The sequence below is a fragment of the Balaenoptera musculus genome, chromosome 5, assembly GCF_009873245.2.
Source record: "Balaenoptera musculus isolate JJ_BM4_2016_0621 chromosome 5, mBalMus1.pri.v3, whole genome shotgun sequence".
In the NCBI taxonomy this organism is placed as follows: Eukaryota; Metazoa; Chordata; class Mammalia; order Artiodactyla; family Balaenopteridae; genus Balaenoptera; species Balaenoptera musculus.
The window spans coordinates 9,258,428-9,274,057 of NC_045789.1; the positions used below are offsets into that span (position 1 = coordinate 9,258,428).

A 15,630-nucleotide genomic window follows, 5' to 3' on the forward strand; every position below is an offset into this window, starting at 1 on the left:
TTATACAAGCAACAAAGTAATTTTTACAGGTTTCAATGGCCCATACTACAGACTAGAACATTCTTTGTTCCATTTCTTACTCGGCACAATTATGAGTCAGCTTCCTGAATGTTCCCCACCCCCTTCTTGTACTGGCCATACAGTACATTCCAACGGGATGGATTCTCTCCATAGATGTGATGAATAGACTTGAAGACTGCTTGTGTGGTTGAAATGTTTATTTAAAAACTAAGTATCTAAAATAATTTATATTTTGTTTGGTTTTTTTTGTTTTTTTTTTAAAGTATTTAATTAATTAATTAATTAATTAATTAATTATTTTTTTTATGGCTGTGTTGGGTCCTCGTTTCTGCGCGAGGGCTTTCTCTAGTTGCGGCGAGCGGGGGCCACTCTTCATCGCGGTGCGCGGGCCTCTCACTATCGCGGCCTCTCTTGTTGCGGAGCACAGGCTCCAGACGCGCAGGCTCAGTAGTTGTGGCTCACGGGCCTAGCTGCTCCGCGGCATGTGGGATCTTCCCAGACCAGGGCTCGAACCCATGTCCCCTGCATTGGCAGGCAGACTCTCAACCACTGCGCCACCAGGGAAGCCCTATTTTGTTTGTTTTAAAAGCATGTTTGAATTATAGTCTTCATAGTTGGCAAGAGGGAGCTAGAGTTGTTTTAATTTAGAATCATCTTTTGAAAAGAGATTTATTTTCAGAGAAATGATCAAATAAATAAAGCAACCCTATGCTTAAATGTTAGTGTTACTCTTGAGCCAGTTAATTTGTCCATCAGTTTATTCCACAAACACCTATAAGTGCCTAGTTCTGAAGGGAATGCCAATGATTTTTCAAGTTTAATGTGCTAATTCTTCATTCACTGTTAGAAATAATAAATACAGGACTCTTCCTCTTTACATAGGGCTTATATTTACCATGGTGCTCTCATAGAACTCTCTTAGGATACTTAAATCTTTTAGTTTTTAATTACTTTTTTTTAGCCTGAAATTAGCCTGATCCCTCGTTTTTCAAACAGGATGGGAAAGTATTCACATTTGGAGACAATAGCTGTGGACAGCTGGGACACAGCCCCACTGCTGAGAAGAGGGGTCCGCAACTTGGAAAGAATTGAGGGCCTAGTTTCGCAGATTGTGGAAGGTAATAGGTTTTCTTTTTTAAGCATGAGTAGAAAGTGTTGTATTTTATTGCTTAGAAATGGCTCATGTGGAATGTTATTAAACCTTAAGACCCTAAAATATGTGATTACTCTTTTTATACATCATTCTCCTTTCTGAAAATTTACTTCTTTCAAATACAGTTTAATATTTCTATTTTTTTCTTCTTTATCCTAGACATTTCATTTGTTTCGTAAGAATTTATTGGAAATCTACTGTGCATAGACCACCTTACGAGGGGGGTGGTGGAGTTGGTCTATAACAAAAATAGTGGTGCTTGCCTATTTGAGTTCATGAGACAAAGTTAATCTCATGCAAGTAGAAGATGATATATATTTGCATATGTATTCAGAGTTTTGCATAACCTAATTATGTGGACACTTTGTTTCTTTTTTAATTTTTATTAGAGTATAGTTGATTTACAGTGTTGTGTTAGTTTCTGCTGTACAGCAAAGTGAATCTGTTATACATATACATATATCCACTCTTTTTCAGATTCTTTTCCCATATAGGTCATTACAGAGTATTGAGTAGAGTTCCCTGTGCTATACAGCAGGTCCTTATTAGTTATCTATTTTATGTATAGTAGTGTGTATATGTCAATCCCAATCTCCCAATTTATCCCTCCCTGTGAGGACACTTTGCATATAATCTATCCAATTCATGAAAAGCGAAAGACAAAAAGAGCTTACATTTAAAACACAAATGATAGAAACCATCAATAATATTCTGCCTTTAAGTTTAGTAATAAGTCAGTATTCACCTACCATTTGTTTAGCCACATGATTTGTCACCCTCTAACTCTGACATTGTGATATGGGATCTGGGTACTTAGTATAAGATAAATCTGTTATTTTGTGTTGAGACATCATCTTTCTCCAAAAATGTGACACATTATAATATGTCTTTATTTTAATATATTCTCTCTTCCACGGTTCTCACACCCTTGTGTATGTCTGTACCACTAGTCAGGTGGTGTCTTTTGGTTGTGGACCAAGTTGCACAAGCAGCTCACCTCATCCGGGGGCTCTGGCAGAGAACTTTGACATTAGCTGCCTGATTTCTGTTGATGGTATGAGTGGTCTCACGAATTTGTGATTTTGTGTTAAATGATGCCGCTGGAGGAGAAATATTATTCAGTTTCCTTTCAAAGGGGTGCATAGAACTGTGGTTCTTTTAGTACTGTTATCTTTGATTTGTACAATATGCATTCTTTTTCTTATGCAGTGCTTCCTGGAGTATTTGGTGATCTTTTCTAAAGATTAAGGTAATACAAAAGAACCCAAATCAGTTACTTAAGCTTCGGAACAGTATACTTTTATATATATATATATTTTTTTTTAATATAAATTTATTTTTATTTTTGGCTGCGTTGGGTCCTCATTGCTGTGCGTGGGTTTTCTCTAGTTGCAGCGAGCGGGGGCTACTCTTCTTTGCGGTGCACGGGCTTCGCGTTGCAGTGGCTTCTCTTGTTGTGGAGCACGGGCTCTAGGTGTGCGGGCTTCAGTAGTTGTGGCACGTGGGCTCAGTAGTTGTGGCTCGTGGGCTCTAGAACGCAGGCTCAGTAGTTGTGGCGCGTGGGCTTATTTGCTCCACGGCGTGTGGTATCTTCCTGTACCAGGGCTCGAACCCATGTCCCCTGCGTTGGCAGGCATATTCTTAACCCCTGTGCCACCAGGGAATCCCCACTTTTATATATTCAATCAAACCTCTACTGAAGCACATCAGCCTGGTTTCATTATGCAAGTACATGAAAAGTTAAATTTTAAGCTAAGTGAATATACAACATGTAATCTGATCAAAATTATTGTTTTATACTGTTTGTAGTCAAAATCCATTTAGAAGCCAATAAATAAGTAAATTTAGCTTGGTAATACATTAGATTTTTTTAAAGACTATTTTTTAGAGCAGTTTTATAAATTTATTTATTTATTTATATATTTATGGCGGTGTTGGGTCTTCGTTTCTGTGCGAGGGCTTTCTGTAGTTGTGGCAAGCGGGGGCCACTCTCCATCGCGGTGTGCGGGCCTCTCACTGTCGCGGCCTCTCTTGTTGCGGAGCACAGGCTCCAGACGCGCAGGCTCAGTAATTGTGGCTCACGAGCCCAGTTGCTCCGCGGCATGTGGGATCCTCCCCGACCAGGGCTCGAACCCATGTCCCCTGCATTGGCAGGCGGATTCTCAACCACTGCACCACCAGGGAAGCCCTAGAGCAGTTTTAGGTTTACAACAAAAGATTTATTTTTTACTTCTAAAAGCAATACTCATGGATTTACAACTTTCTTATAGACCTTGCGGATGTTCAAGTCAACCATATTTTTGCTGGAACGTATGCCAACTTTGTGACAACTTACCAGGTATCTATTACACTTTCTGTTTCTTTTAAAAAGCATTTTTTTCTCTGAGGAAGTGACCAGACCTGACACATACTGATCCAGTAAGACAAGCACAGAGTGTGTTTTTGCTTTGTCAAGACTGAGTCATCTCAGGGGAAAGAGGATGAAACCTAACTGAGCGGGATGGGCAGAGAATAAAGGGGAATAAGTGGGGAACAATGACTGTGACAGTTCTGAGAAGTTTTGTCGTGAAAGGGAGTAGACCACCGTGAGAGGGTTTTGTTGCTGTTTGGAGGGGTGATATTAAGGTATGTTTGTATGATATTAAGGTATGTTTGTATGATATTAAGGTATGCCAGTGAGAATGATCCAGTTCAGGAGGAGAAAGTGATGGTGCATGAGAAAGAGGGAATAATTGTAGAGGTCATGTCCCAGAATAGGAGCAAGGAAGCAGGGTCAAGGGTCCAGTGTGGCAAGTATAGGGCTTTGGGCAGAAATTTTTATTCCGTTCTGATGAGGAACAGTGGAGGTGAGGGTAGGTTGCTTGTGGGAAGGTGATTAGTTCTTCCCTGATTGTTTCAGTTTTCTCAGTGATGCACAAGGCACGGTCCTTATTTGAAACTTAGTGAAGCAGAGGAGGATCGCTACAGGTTTAGGAATAAAAGGAAAGTGTGCAGTAGTGACTCAGAGTGAGACAGTGAACATCGTGGGAGATTACTAGACAGTATAGAGTAACCATTTGAAATCTGTGGTTGTAGGGCATACGGTGAACTCAGTCGGCACAGTTGTTTGTTTTTCTCCATTGATGTTAAGCTGCTTGGATTCCTTTGGAGTAATTCAGATTGAAGGTTAACTACAGGTGGACTTTTGCTAGGTAAGTACAATAGGAAAGGGACAGAAGACTTGGAGGTATTTGCAAAGGACTGATTACACTGCTGACCATAGACTCTAAGCTGGGTAAGAAAGACATGAAGAGGAGGATGGATAATGAACAAACAATAGGGTTGATGGATTGGAGAGCCCAGTGGCCTCAAAGAATGTTGGACTGGATTCCACTCTAAAGTGTCTTCGTCTGTTCGGGCTGCTATAACAAAATACCATAGATTGAGTGGTTTATAAACAGAAATTTGTTTCTTACAGTTTTGGAGGCTGGGAAGTCTGGGATTAAGATGACAGCACATTTGGGAATTCCCTGGCGATCCAGTGTTTAGGACTCGACACTTTCACTGCTGTGACCCGGGAACTAAGATCCCCCAAGCTGCACAGTGCGGCCAAAAAAAAAAAAAAAAAAAAAGATGATGGCACATTTTCTGTCTGGTGAGGGCCTGCTTCCTGGTTTACAGATGGCTGTCTTCTCACTGTATCCTCATGTGGCAGAAGGAGCAGGGGTGAAAGAGCTCTCTGGGGTCTGTTATAAAGGGCACTAGTCCCACTCCTGAGGGCTCCACCCTCATGACCCAATCACTTTCCAAAGGCCCTACCTCCTAATACCATCACAGTGGGGGTTAGGATTCCAATATATGAATCTGGGGGGAGAACACTCAGTCCATAACGTTCTGCCACTGCCCCCCTCAAATTCATGTCCTTCTTGCATGCAGAATACATTCATTTCATCCCAACAGCCCCCAAGTCTTAACTCATTCCAGCATCAAAGAATGTTAGCCTGGGAGTTCCACTCTGAAGTCAGTGAATTAGAAGGATGGTGTATGATGATCAGAGAGGAGAATGTTTCTGATGGAAATTTAGAAGGTGGAACAATTTTTGTTGGTTTGTTTGGCTGCGTTGGGTCTTTGTTGCTGCGTGTGAGCTTTCTCTACGGGGTTCTCACTGCGGTGGCTTCTCTTGCTGCGGAGCACGAACTCTAGACACACCAGCTCAGTAGTTGTGGCTCACGGGCTCAGTAGTTGTGGCTCGTGGGCTCTAGAGTGCAGGCTCAGTAGTTGTGGCGCATGGGCTTAGTTGCTCCGTGGCATGTGGGATCCTCCCGGACCAGGGCTCGAACCCGTGTCCCCTGCATTGGCAGGCAGATTCTTAACCACTGCACCACCAGGGAAGCCCCTGGAGCAATTACTGGTGATTATAAAGTACAGAACGTCACCTTTATCTAGGGCAATAGTTCTCAACTAGGAGCGGTTTTGCGCCCCTGGAACATCTGGCAGCGTCTGTGCTCAGCTGAGGTTGTCCCGAGGGCGGGGCGTGCATGTCGGGGCGGCTGCCGCCGGCATCTCGTGGGTAGAGGCCGGGGTCGCTGCTGAACATCCTGCAACGCACAGGGCAGCCGCTCACAGCAGAGAATTATCTGACGCAAAATGCCAGTCGGATCGGTGTAGAAGCCCCGACCCGGGGCCTGGGCGGCTGCAGGGGAGCAGAGGGAGAGCGGAGACAAGATAAAGAACTGAGAGGTCACGTGGGGAAATAAACCAGCTCCATTAAGTGTGAAGCTGCCGAGAAGGACAGGAGAATGATGCCAGGCGCGGACGTGCGAGGAAGACAGTCAGCAGGGTGCTGAAGTTTTCGGTGACTGAAGGGTCGTGACTAGGACTTCGGCAGGTGATACAGTCTGATGTTACGTGCGTCAGAGGAGCCGGGATTTTGAAGAAGAAAGTAGAAGCAATGGTCTGTAAATGCCAAGGGCGAGCGCCTCATTGTCCTAAGGTCCCTGGGATGGTGGAGGGAAAAAAGCTTCCCCATGGTTGAACTCCAGGGAACACCCAGGACTCAGATCAAGACGGTGAAGGGAGCTTTGGGAGTCACGGTAATACATCTTTTTCAGAAGGTCTTTAGCTAAGCATTAAACAAAAGTGAGGCAGAATTCCCTGATTTACTATAAGTCAGTGGAAGCAGAGGTATCTTACGGAGCAGAGCACTGACGTCCTTGGAAGAACGTATTAAAGACAGGTGTTTCTCTCCAGACAGTGATCTCTGACACCTCTGGTTGAGCCATTTGGTTTCAAATATGATATAGAACCATGGTTCTCAGAAATGTGGTCCCCAGTCGGCAGCCTCAGCCTCACCTGGGAATGTGCTAGACGCAGATTCTTGAGCTCCACTCCTGACCTGTTGAATCGGAAACTGTGGAGATGGGCCCAGCAGTCTACGCTTTAACAAGATCACTAGGTGATTCTGTTATCAGTTTGAAAACCACTGATATAAAAGCAAAAACCTGTGGATGATTAAAGGGCAGAAAGAGACTAGTATTTACTGAGTACTTACTATAATCCAAAGGCTTTGTATACCTAATATCTTTTAATCTTAACAGGAGCCCAGAGACGTAGGTATTGTTATCTCATTTTTTAATTGTGGTAAAACATATATAACATAAAACTTGCTATTTCAACCATTTTAAAAGGTACAATTCAGTGGCATTACTTGCATTTACAGTGTTCTGCAACCATCACCGCTATCTACCTCTAAAACGTTTTTCATTACCCCCAGCAGAAACTCTTTTTCTCCCCAAGCAGAAACTTTTAACAATTAAATAATAACTCCCCCTTCCCCACTACCCATAACCCCAGGTATCCTCTAATACCCTTTCTGTCTATGAATTAGCCTGTTTCATATTAGTGGAATCGTACAATATTTGTCCTTTTGTATCCGGCTTATTTCACTCAGCATAGTGTTTTCACAGTTCATCCATGTTGCAGCGTGTGTCAGAACGTCCTTCCTTTTCATGGCCGAGTAATATTCCATTGTATGGATGTACCATATTCATCTGTTGGTGCTGTTGCTGGACGTGGATTGTTCCCATCTTTTTGGCTATTGTGAATGATGCTGCAATGAATATTGACATACAGTATCTGTTTGAGTCCCTGTTTTCAATTCTTTTGTGTTCTCTCGTTTTTCAAATAACAAAACTAAGGCTTGGACCAAGCAAAGTGGCCAAGGCTAGGAAATGGAAGAGCCAGGCCAGTCTGATGCCGTGGCTCCTCCCACCAAACCCCACTGTCTGAGAGGATGGGGGCCTATCTCCCACCTGTGTTTTACTCACTACTTAGTGTGTGTGTGTGTATTTTCCTGATCATTCTTTTCTTTCCTCCTAGAAGGATACTAGTTCCACCAGTGTTTCCAGGAAAACCCTGCCAGAAATAAGCCGAATTAACCAGTCGCTGACAGAAAAATGGATGGCGGTGGCAAGAGGAATTGCAGAGCATGAAGTGGCTGAGAGGTGGCTCTGTCCGACAGAGTAGAAACTGGGAATCTCCTGGTGGTCCAGTGGTTAGGCCTCTGCGCTTTCACTGCTGGGGGCCCAGGTTCGATCCCTGTTTGGGGAACTAAGACCCTGCAAGCCGCGTGGCACGGCCAAGAAAAAAAGGAGAAACCACTTTTATGTGGTTCTGAAGTCTTGGTCATTTTATCCTAGACATAAGAGAGAGGATTTGGCTTTGTCATGAATGCATTTGCATTTTAACCATGATTCTCTTCTACCATCTCTTAGTTTGAAGAAGTCATTGATGTCTTCATTCATTCATCATTTCTTTAACAGAGGTATATTGAGGATGTACAATGTGCCAGGCACTTTGATAGGTGAGGAAGATGCAGGAGTGAATCAAAAATGCTTTCTGTCCCACAAAGCCTTCCCCAAGGCAGACTGTTTTTTTGTTTTTGTTTTGTTTTTTTTTTTTAGGCAGACTGTTTTTATGGCTTCATAGTTTATTCTCTGGAGCTCCAGAAGCTTCTGTTTTCAGAAGGATGAATTTTATTTAAATCTAGATGACTTGATCAAATCAACTATGAAGGGTTTTGGTGAGATTAGCAGTCACATGCACAAAGTATACCCAGAATTTGGAAGACTCTTAAGAGAGTAGTTATTTTCGTTAATGATGATTCCACGTCATCAGTTACATACAGTATTCGGTAAGATAAAAGGGACATGCTTATAGTACGTTGTGACTTAACCTTGTCTTATTATGTTTGCAGGGAAATTGGAGTGATATTTTCATCTCCTGCTTGTCTGACTGCAAGTTTTTGAAGAAAAGGTAACATTTACATGAGACTTACCTTTATTTAAAACACTGGGGGATATTTAAAATGAAATGTTTCGACTCAGTCATTTTAATATGTGAATTTTGTCATCTATGAACAAAAAAAATCCAACGTTGAAAACTCCATAGGTTGTTACAGAATTCTCCCATTTTTGTAAAGTAATTTCCTATTGGACCACTGCAAGTTGTAATTTCTAATTTACATTGTTCACTTCCTCTGCCCTGCCCTCCTCTGGTGTCTGATTGGCAGGAATGGTGTTTTTTTCAGAATCTTTGTATCTAGGAGCGATCAGTTCATTCGAACATTGCTTTTGTACTTAGAGGCCAGGGCTCTGCTCTGAAGCTCTTATTTTGAGATCAGTAAGGAAAACAGATTCTATTTATTTTATCTTTAACTAGTCTTACTACCACAGAGGAGAATCTAACTTCTCTCCTGCTTGGTTTGACACTTGGTCTGATTCAGTAGTTTAAACAGTTCCTCTCTTAAATTGCTCAGTGTTTGGTCTTCTGTTTCTTCCCCTCCCTCTATGCGCTCCAATACTGTACCTGGGAACTACTGAAAGATAAAGTGAGGTATATTAAAAATTGTAAGTTTATTTGAGCGAACATCAGTTTGAATCACGCAGCACCAATTCAGAATTGCTTAAGAGTGCCCCAGCGAGAGGAGCTCAGGGAGAGACATACAGAGAAGGTACAGAAACAAAGAAAGGAAATTATTTGATTGGCTATAACTTAAAGCCTAGTGGGCTTTTTGTGACTGGTTGCCCTTAGCTTTTGATTCATAACTTTGAGGCATTTACAGGCTTAGATTTTGGTTTGCTTTTACAGGCCACCATGGCACAAGAGCCACTGCAGTGTAATGGCCTCCTTGTTTAATTACTTTAGCAGTAACGAGGGAGGGGAGGGGGAATAGCAGCATAAAGGGGCCCTTAGGCTGCCCTCTGTCTTCTCTGGAGGCCGGTGCCCTGCAGGTCTGTCCGCAGCTGGTGTCACTCATCCCGGTCCTCCTTCGCTAGGTCAGGCCCTGTCCCTCCCTCGTTGACTTGGCCTCAGGTTGGCTCACTGGTTCGGAAGATAGCTGTTCACATCCGCCGCTAGGCGGTACTCACTATTCGCTTAACCCCTGTTGCAGGTATTTCTCGCCTCTAAGGTAACCTGCCCTCCCCTCCCCGCCCCCCCCCCATTGTCCCTTTGGCTCTTAACCCAGCTGCGTTCCCAGCCACTCCTCAGGGACACTGGAGGAACTCTTGGGTCCAGCAGCTTCACCTGGCAACCAGAGAAGCCCGGGGAAGATGAGTGTCATGCCTGCCGCCCGCAGCTCATGAGGCAGTTATCCTTCTAGAGTCCCCAGAGGCACCTCTATTCATCCCTGCGTATCCCGGCCAAAGGCAGGAGGTGAGAAATCAAGACACGGCTTCCCTCTGCCGGCTTCCTCTGCCATTTGCCTTCCTCCTCTTGCCATCCTTCTAGCCTAGGAAGGAGGGGACTCTACCATGCAATGTGTCCTGTTTCTTCCCCACTGCAGCCTCAAGCTAATTCTCATTACCTAGAGGAGGATCTTTTCTACACTAAGAATATTATCTTTCTAAAGTGTCAGTGTATCCACGTCCCCTTCCCAGGAGTGATAAACCTCAAGGTATGATCTGAAGACACCAAAGGCTGCAAAGGAGAATTTAGTTTACAGGGAAATTTACAGTACTCTGTTTTGGTACTTGCATAAATGTTTTAGGCCTAGTATTACAGTTGATTGGTTAATCTAGCAAGCATGAAATATTTAATAGTACATTATAAAGACAAACCGTCCTTCAGAGTTCAGGTTCCTGAAATATTACCAACACAGCCCAGGGAGATGCCACACCTAGACAGAGCCTTGGTAGTATTTCTGAGGGGAATGGCCAGGTCTGAATTTTTTTAAATCAGCAGTTTGGATTAAGGCAGGTCTCTCAGTGTGGGAGGGGAGGATTGGGGACTTCATCAGGATTGAGGAAAGATACTACAATCCGGGAACGGTTGGAAACAGCAAGGCAAGGATTTTGAGACAAGAGATGCGAAGAATTTTAGGGCGTAAACTGTTGATTGCTTCCCGTGGTAGAGTTAATGGGTCTTTTCAGGAAGTTCCTAAAATGAACAATCAAGCCATTTGCTTGGGCAAGGGTGTCTTGGAATAGTAAAGTCATGCTAATGAAACAGTGGAATCCCAAAGTAATGTAAATATAGATGGTAAGATAGGTGGGGTTAGGGAGTTTCAGTTCTCAGTGCACAGGCTGAGTGTGAGGGTAAATGGTTTCAGCTCTCAGACGCAGCATGTAAACTTTTGCTATTATTGCAGCCCAAACTTGAGATAATAAATTGTTACTTATTCTCTTTTAGGAGGACATAGATTTTATAAATTTTTTGTGTGCCAAGTAAATCGATTATTTTGAAAGAATGCAAGCTTTAAGAAAAAAGATAATATATGATATGTAGTAAAATAAAATTATACATAATGATATATGAAGTTAGAAATATTCCTTTACATCTGTTTATGTGGTTTTTTTGCATGTCTCGCATCCAAAGAGAATCTGGAGAAACTCTTTCCATTGATGTGGACTTAGAAATGGCGAGCAGTTAACAAAAAAAGAATGGATTTCTTCTATGGTAATAACCAATATTCACTTGAGAAACAGATCAATAGAATTTCTGTACAGGAACCAATATGATTGCAGTTTACTTTTGTTAGGAGTTGAGTGAGATGGAAGTGTGATAGGGGAGGGGCTAGTGTTTATTATGAGGTTACTATATGCCAGACGCTGTATTAGGCGCTGGCATTTATTTTCTTACTGCATGCTTAAATGTACAGTAGATACAGTATTTTTATTTTCAATATGAGAAAAACAATGCTTGAGAGGTATAACTTATGAAAAGAGTACTAGTTTGGGATTCATATGTTTTGGGACCCACTGATTAAGAATAGACAGATTAACAGAAAAGTTCTACTCGTGAAGAGCAGCTAGGGATGAGGGTTTATATACCAACGTTAGGGAAGGGGGAGAAATAAATGGAACAATTTCCATTGGGAGACAAGTGGGCTTTTAGGGGAACACATGGAAGATAGGATAGCTTGTGATAATGTTTGTTTCTGCAATTTCTCATCCAAGTGCAAGTGCGGGGTCTTTTTCCTGGCAGTGAAGCTCGCTTGCCTGCCCACCCAGGAGAGGATTTATAGCTGCTTCACTCTTCGAAGCCTCTGCCTTTAGTGAGATGAGGAAAGCTCTGAAGGCTTCGTTCCACAACAGCTCTATCTCTATCTTCAGTTGAAAATCATCTTTATACCGTTTTGGGTCCCTACATTTGGAAGGGAAAGGGAGAGAGTGTTCCTTACTATGCAGTAGAAACTATTTTTATTTATTTACTTTTTAAAATATTTATTTATTTATTTATATTTTATTTGGCTGCGTCGGGTCTTAGTTGCGGCATGAATGTGGGATCCAGTTCCCTGAACAGGGATCAAACCTGGGCCCCCTGCATTGGGAGCGCTTAGTCTTACCCACGGGACCACCAGGGAAGTCCCTATTTTTATTTTCAAGATGAAAAAGTAAGAATGGTAAATGTGATCAGGTATATTTTTAAAATAAATATTTAGGTTATGTGGGCGATCACTTGGGGTGCTATTCCCAGTGCGAGTTCTAAGAAACATTAGTTTCACAGAATGCTCTATGAAGAGGGGTTCTTAGTGAAGCAGCTTTAGGAACACTGCATACTGTTATGTAGTCGTGATGCACATAAGTAAAGCAAAGATGATGTCATATACTGAAAGAAATCTAGCTTCTTTGACCCTATTTTTCTCAAAGTTATTTGACTTTGTGGCACTATTTTCCCATGTACACCGACTAGCATTCCACAGAAGTCATGTTCTTCTGGATATATGAAAAAACAAATTGTAAGAACATCAATGTAATAATGTTATACAGTACTTCACAGTTTATTGTTGCACGAATCACCTCACTTAACCCTTAGGACACGTAGAGGCAGATACTCACAGTTAAGAGTATCTAAGATCTGTCAGAGAGAATACATAAGCCGTTGGTTCAGAAACCGGCCCCTGTGCTCAGAGGACAAGGAGAGACTGAAGAAAGAGGCAGCCCCTCCAGATTGGAAGGTAGCAGGTTTAATAAGCAAGGGAACTTGCAAGGCTTGTCTTGGGTGGCCGCAAGATGAGTAGATCTGCACCCGCCCGCCAGAATCCTGAAGTTCACATAGAGGCATTAACTGCTGGGTTCGGTCACATAGACTGTCCAGATGGTCTCAGCAGCACCTTACCCTCTCAAGGCTGCATCCTTGGGATAGCTCCCACTATGGGCACAGGGGGCGGGGCATGCACTCTAAACACACAGGAGTGGGTGAGGAGCATGTGACTGCCCAGGTCCAGTTTGAGGGTCAGCGTCCTCTTGATCACCGCCTCCAGACATAAGCTCCTCCAGACAACTTCCAGATCTCAACGGCCTATTCACACAGTGAAGATTTTTTTTTTTTTTCTCACACCAAAGTCCAAAGCGGGTTGAGATAGGAGCCACCTGTAGGGAAGGAAAAAAATTACTTTTCCTCTCCTTATCTTAGTTTCATTGGCTGGGGCCTCACAGATCACACTGAGAAAAGACAGATGAACAAGAGAAAAACAGGTTTATTCACACGTGCATCCCACTTACACAGGGAAATACTCAGCGATGAGTAACTTTAAGGAGTGGTTAGAATTTGGGCTTCTAAAGCATCTTAGCGAAGAACAGTAATTTTGTAGAGAAGCGAGAAGACAAAAGATATGGACTTGGAGCTTCTGGGTTGGCAAATGGTGGGAAGGAAAATACACGAAGCAAGCAATGGTGGGTAAGGGCTAGTGAGTAAGGTGTGTGGTGTAGAGTCTCCCTCAGCGCCGGCTATCTCTGCTAGTCAGGTTGTTATCCCCTTCCTGGTACGGGAAGTTGGGGACAGGAGGTCACCTTCACAAGGGGAATTTATGTTCTGTTTTCAGGTAGATGGGAGAGGCCAGAGAGCTCATTCTGTGTCTGCTTTTTTTCACTTGCCTTCAGCTTAAAATAACCCTCATGTTGGAGTGGCATATTTGGGGGTGGCAAATTCTACTACCCTTCCCCCCCTCTGCCCAGGCTCATTCAGGGGTGACTCAGGCTCCTTTCTGTCATTCTAGGCCTCAGGGCCATGAAATTCTCCAGTAGGTCTTTTGTGTTGTTGGCAGATGGGGAAAAGAGGGTATGAAAGGTCACATGGGAGGCTTTAGGGTCCAAGCCTGGAAGTGTCACACGTCGCCTTCCCTCACGTTCTGTTAGCTAGAACCCGGTCACATGGGCCCACCTAACTGCAGGGGAGGCTGGGCAATGCCCTCTGCCTGCGAGCCCCGGAGGAAGATGACATAGGATTGGCGCGGTGAACATACGGCGTTTTCTCTGCCGCGGTAGAATTTTAGGTCAGATAGATCTGGATGTGGATCCCTTCTAATTGAGCAACCGTTCGTTGTGATTCATTCAGGATGTCCAGGCATGTGATTTCACTTTATTTCTTTCATTCACCCCAGTATAAAATAGGGTGGATGGTTCTCACATACTACTTCAGGGGCGTGTGGGATACAAGGAGTGATGGAGTTTGAATAGTAGGTTTCGGGGAAAACTAAATGATTATTCCATTTGGAACATAGTGGCCATGAAACCTCTGGTCCCATAGCTTCTTTCTTATAATACTCTGTGTCTAATATATCCTGGGCCTCTCCCTGATCCCGTTTCGACCACAGATGACAACACGTCTCAGGGATCCTCCGCTCAGAGCTCTTCCGTATCGTTCTCCACGCCAAGAAGCTTTGTCAGTCTTGCTTCTGCCCCCAGAGTGTCCTGTCACGCACGATCCTAAGAACTGGTTGGCTCTGGTGGTTCCGTCTGCAGAGGCCGTTCATCACATGACTGGCCAAGCTTCACAAGCCCTGAGTAAGTGTGATTACCTTTATGTCACTTTATCTGTATCCTCAGTAGAGAGTCACTGTCTGAAGTAGAAGTTGTAGCAAATTTTAGATAGATTGCAAAATACTACACAAATGTTTGAATATGTGGTATGTGCATTACTGAAAACATTAACCTAAAGCTATTGTCAAATCCAAGTTTGTGTGCCCGATGCACAGGGAGGCCAGACAAACCGAAGCATTGGAGTTTGGAGCAGAGAAAGGTTTATTTCAAGTGCCAAGCAAGGAGAACGGGCAGTTTATGCTCAAAAGACCTAAACTCCCTGATGGGTCTCAGGGAAGAGTTTTTAAAGGCAAATTTTCAGGGAGGGCTTCTGACTGGTTGGTGGTGAGGTAACAGGATGGTGCTCTCGGAACCTCAGTCATCAGCTTTCTGGTTGTAACCAGTCTGGGGTTCAAGTGCTTATGGTCAGCCTGAAGTTACCATCTTCCACCTGGGTTGGGGTCTTAGTTCCTGTGGAAGCACTCAGAGATATGCGTCAGACTGTCTTGTATATCCCTTGGGGAGGAACCAGGACCCTGCCCCATCTCTGCACTATTGTTTCCTGACTGGCTTTCCTTCCTTTCTGCATTCCCTCACTTCTTCCTAGTTAGTAACAGTTTGAATCTGCCCTTTGGAACTCAGGGAAGGTCTCGGAGGTTGAAGCCTTTTTTCCTGCAATCAAGAAGCAGGAGGCACGGAAAGCCTTTTGTACCTGGGAGCGCCCCACAGGGTCCCGCACGGTTTCGAAGCTATTATAATCATTACTCTGTCATCACAAAGCATGTGTAGTTCTTAGACTTGGTCATGGCCTTGACATCAGAATTTAATAACCATAGAGTATCCAGTCAAGATAAATCCATACTTTGAAACGTTATGTTGTTTTAAAACTTTAGACATTTTGACCAGAGGTGAGGAAAAAAATGTTTAACTTTGTGTTCTTGTTTTATATTTTATTCAATGCCATGGGATATCCTTTTACAACTTTGAGCTAATGTTCAAGGTCCAAAGCTTAAAAGGTATGAAGGTGAAATGTACAGTGAATTATAAGCTACCTAGTTCCCCTCCCAGAAAGCAGTTACAGAGTAGAGTTTCTTGTATAACCTTTGAAAGATATTCTCTCTATATAAAAACATATAGAAATAATAAATCTTTTTAAAAATGGTAGCATACATTCTT

At 43.2% G+C, this 15,630-nt stretch overlaps 1 protein-coding gene across 1 annotated transcript in view; it reads left to right on the plus strand.

Annotated features, from left to right (window-relative positions):
- LOC118895884 (probable E3 ubiquitin-protein ligase HERC6) overlaps window positions 1-15,630 on the plus strand; it is a gene marked incomplete at its 5' end in the record, with an annotated part of 54,735 nt that overhangs the window by 13,093 nt on the left and 26,012 nt on the right. Inside the window, 9 exon segments of the mRNA XM_036853448.1 lie at window positions 1,018-1,100; window positions 1,102-1,142; window positions 2,091-2,228; window positions 3,445-3,512; window positions 7,535-7,656; window positions 8,409-8,467; window positions 11,032-11,073; window positions 11,076-11,110; window positions 14,250-14,439. Coding sequence (XP_036709343.1) covers window positions 1,018-1,100; window positions 1,102-1,142; window positions 2,091-2,228; window positions 3,445-3,512; window positions 7,535-7,656; window positions 8,409-8,467; window positions 11,032-11,073; window positions 11,076-11,110; window positions 14,250-14,439 — 778 coding nt within the window.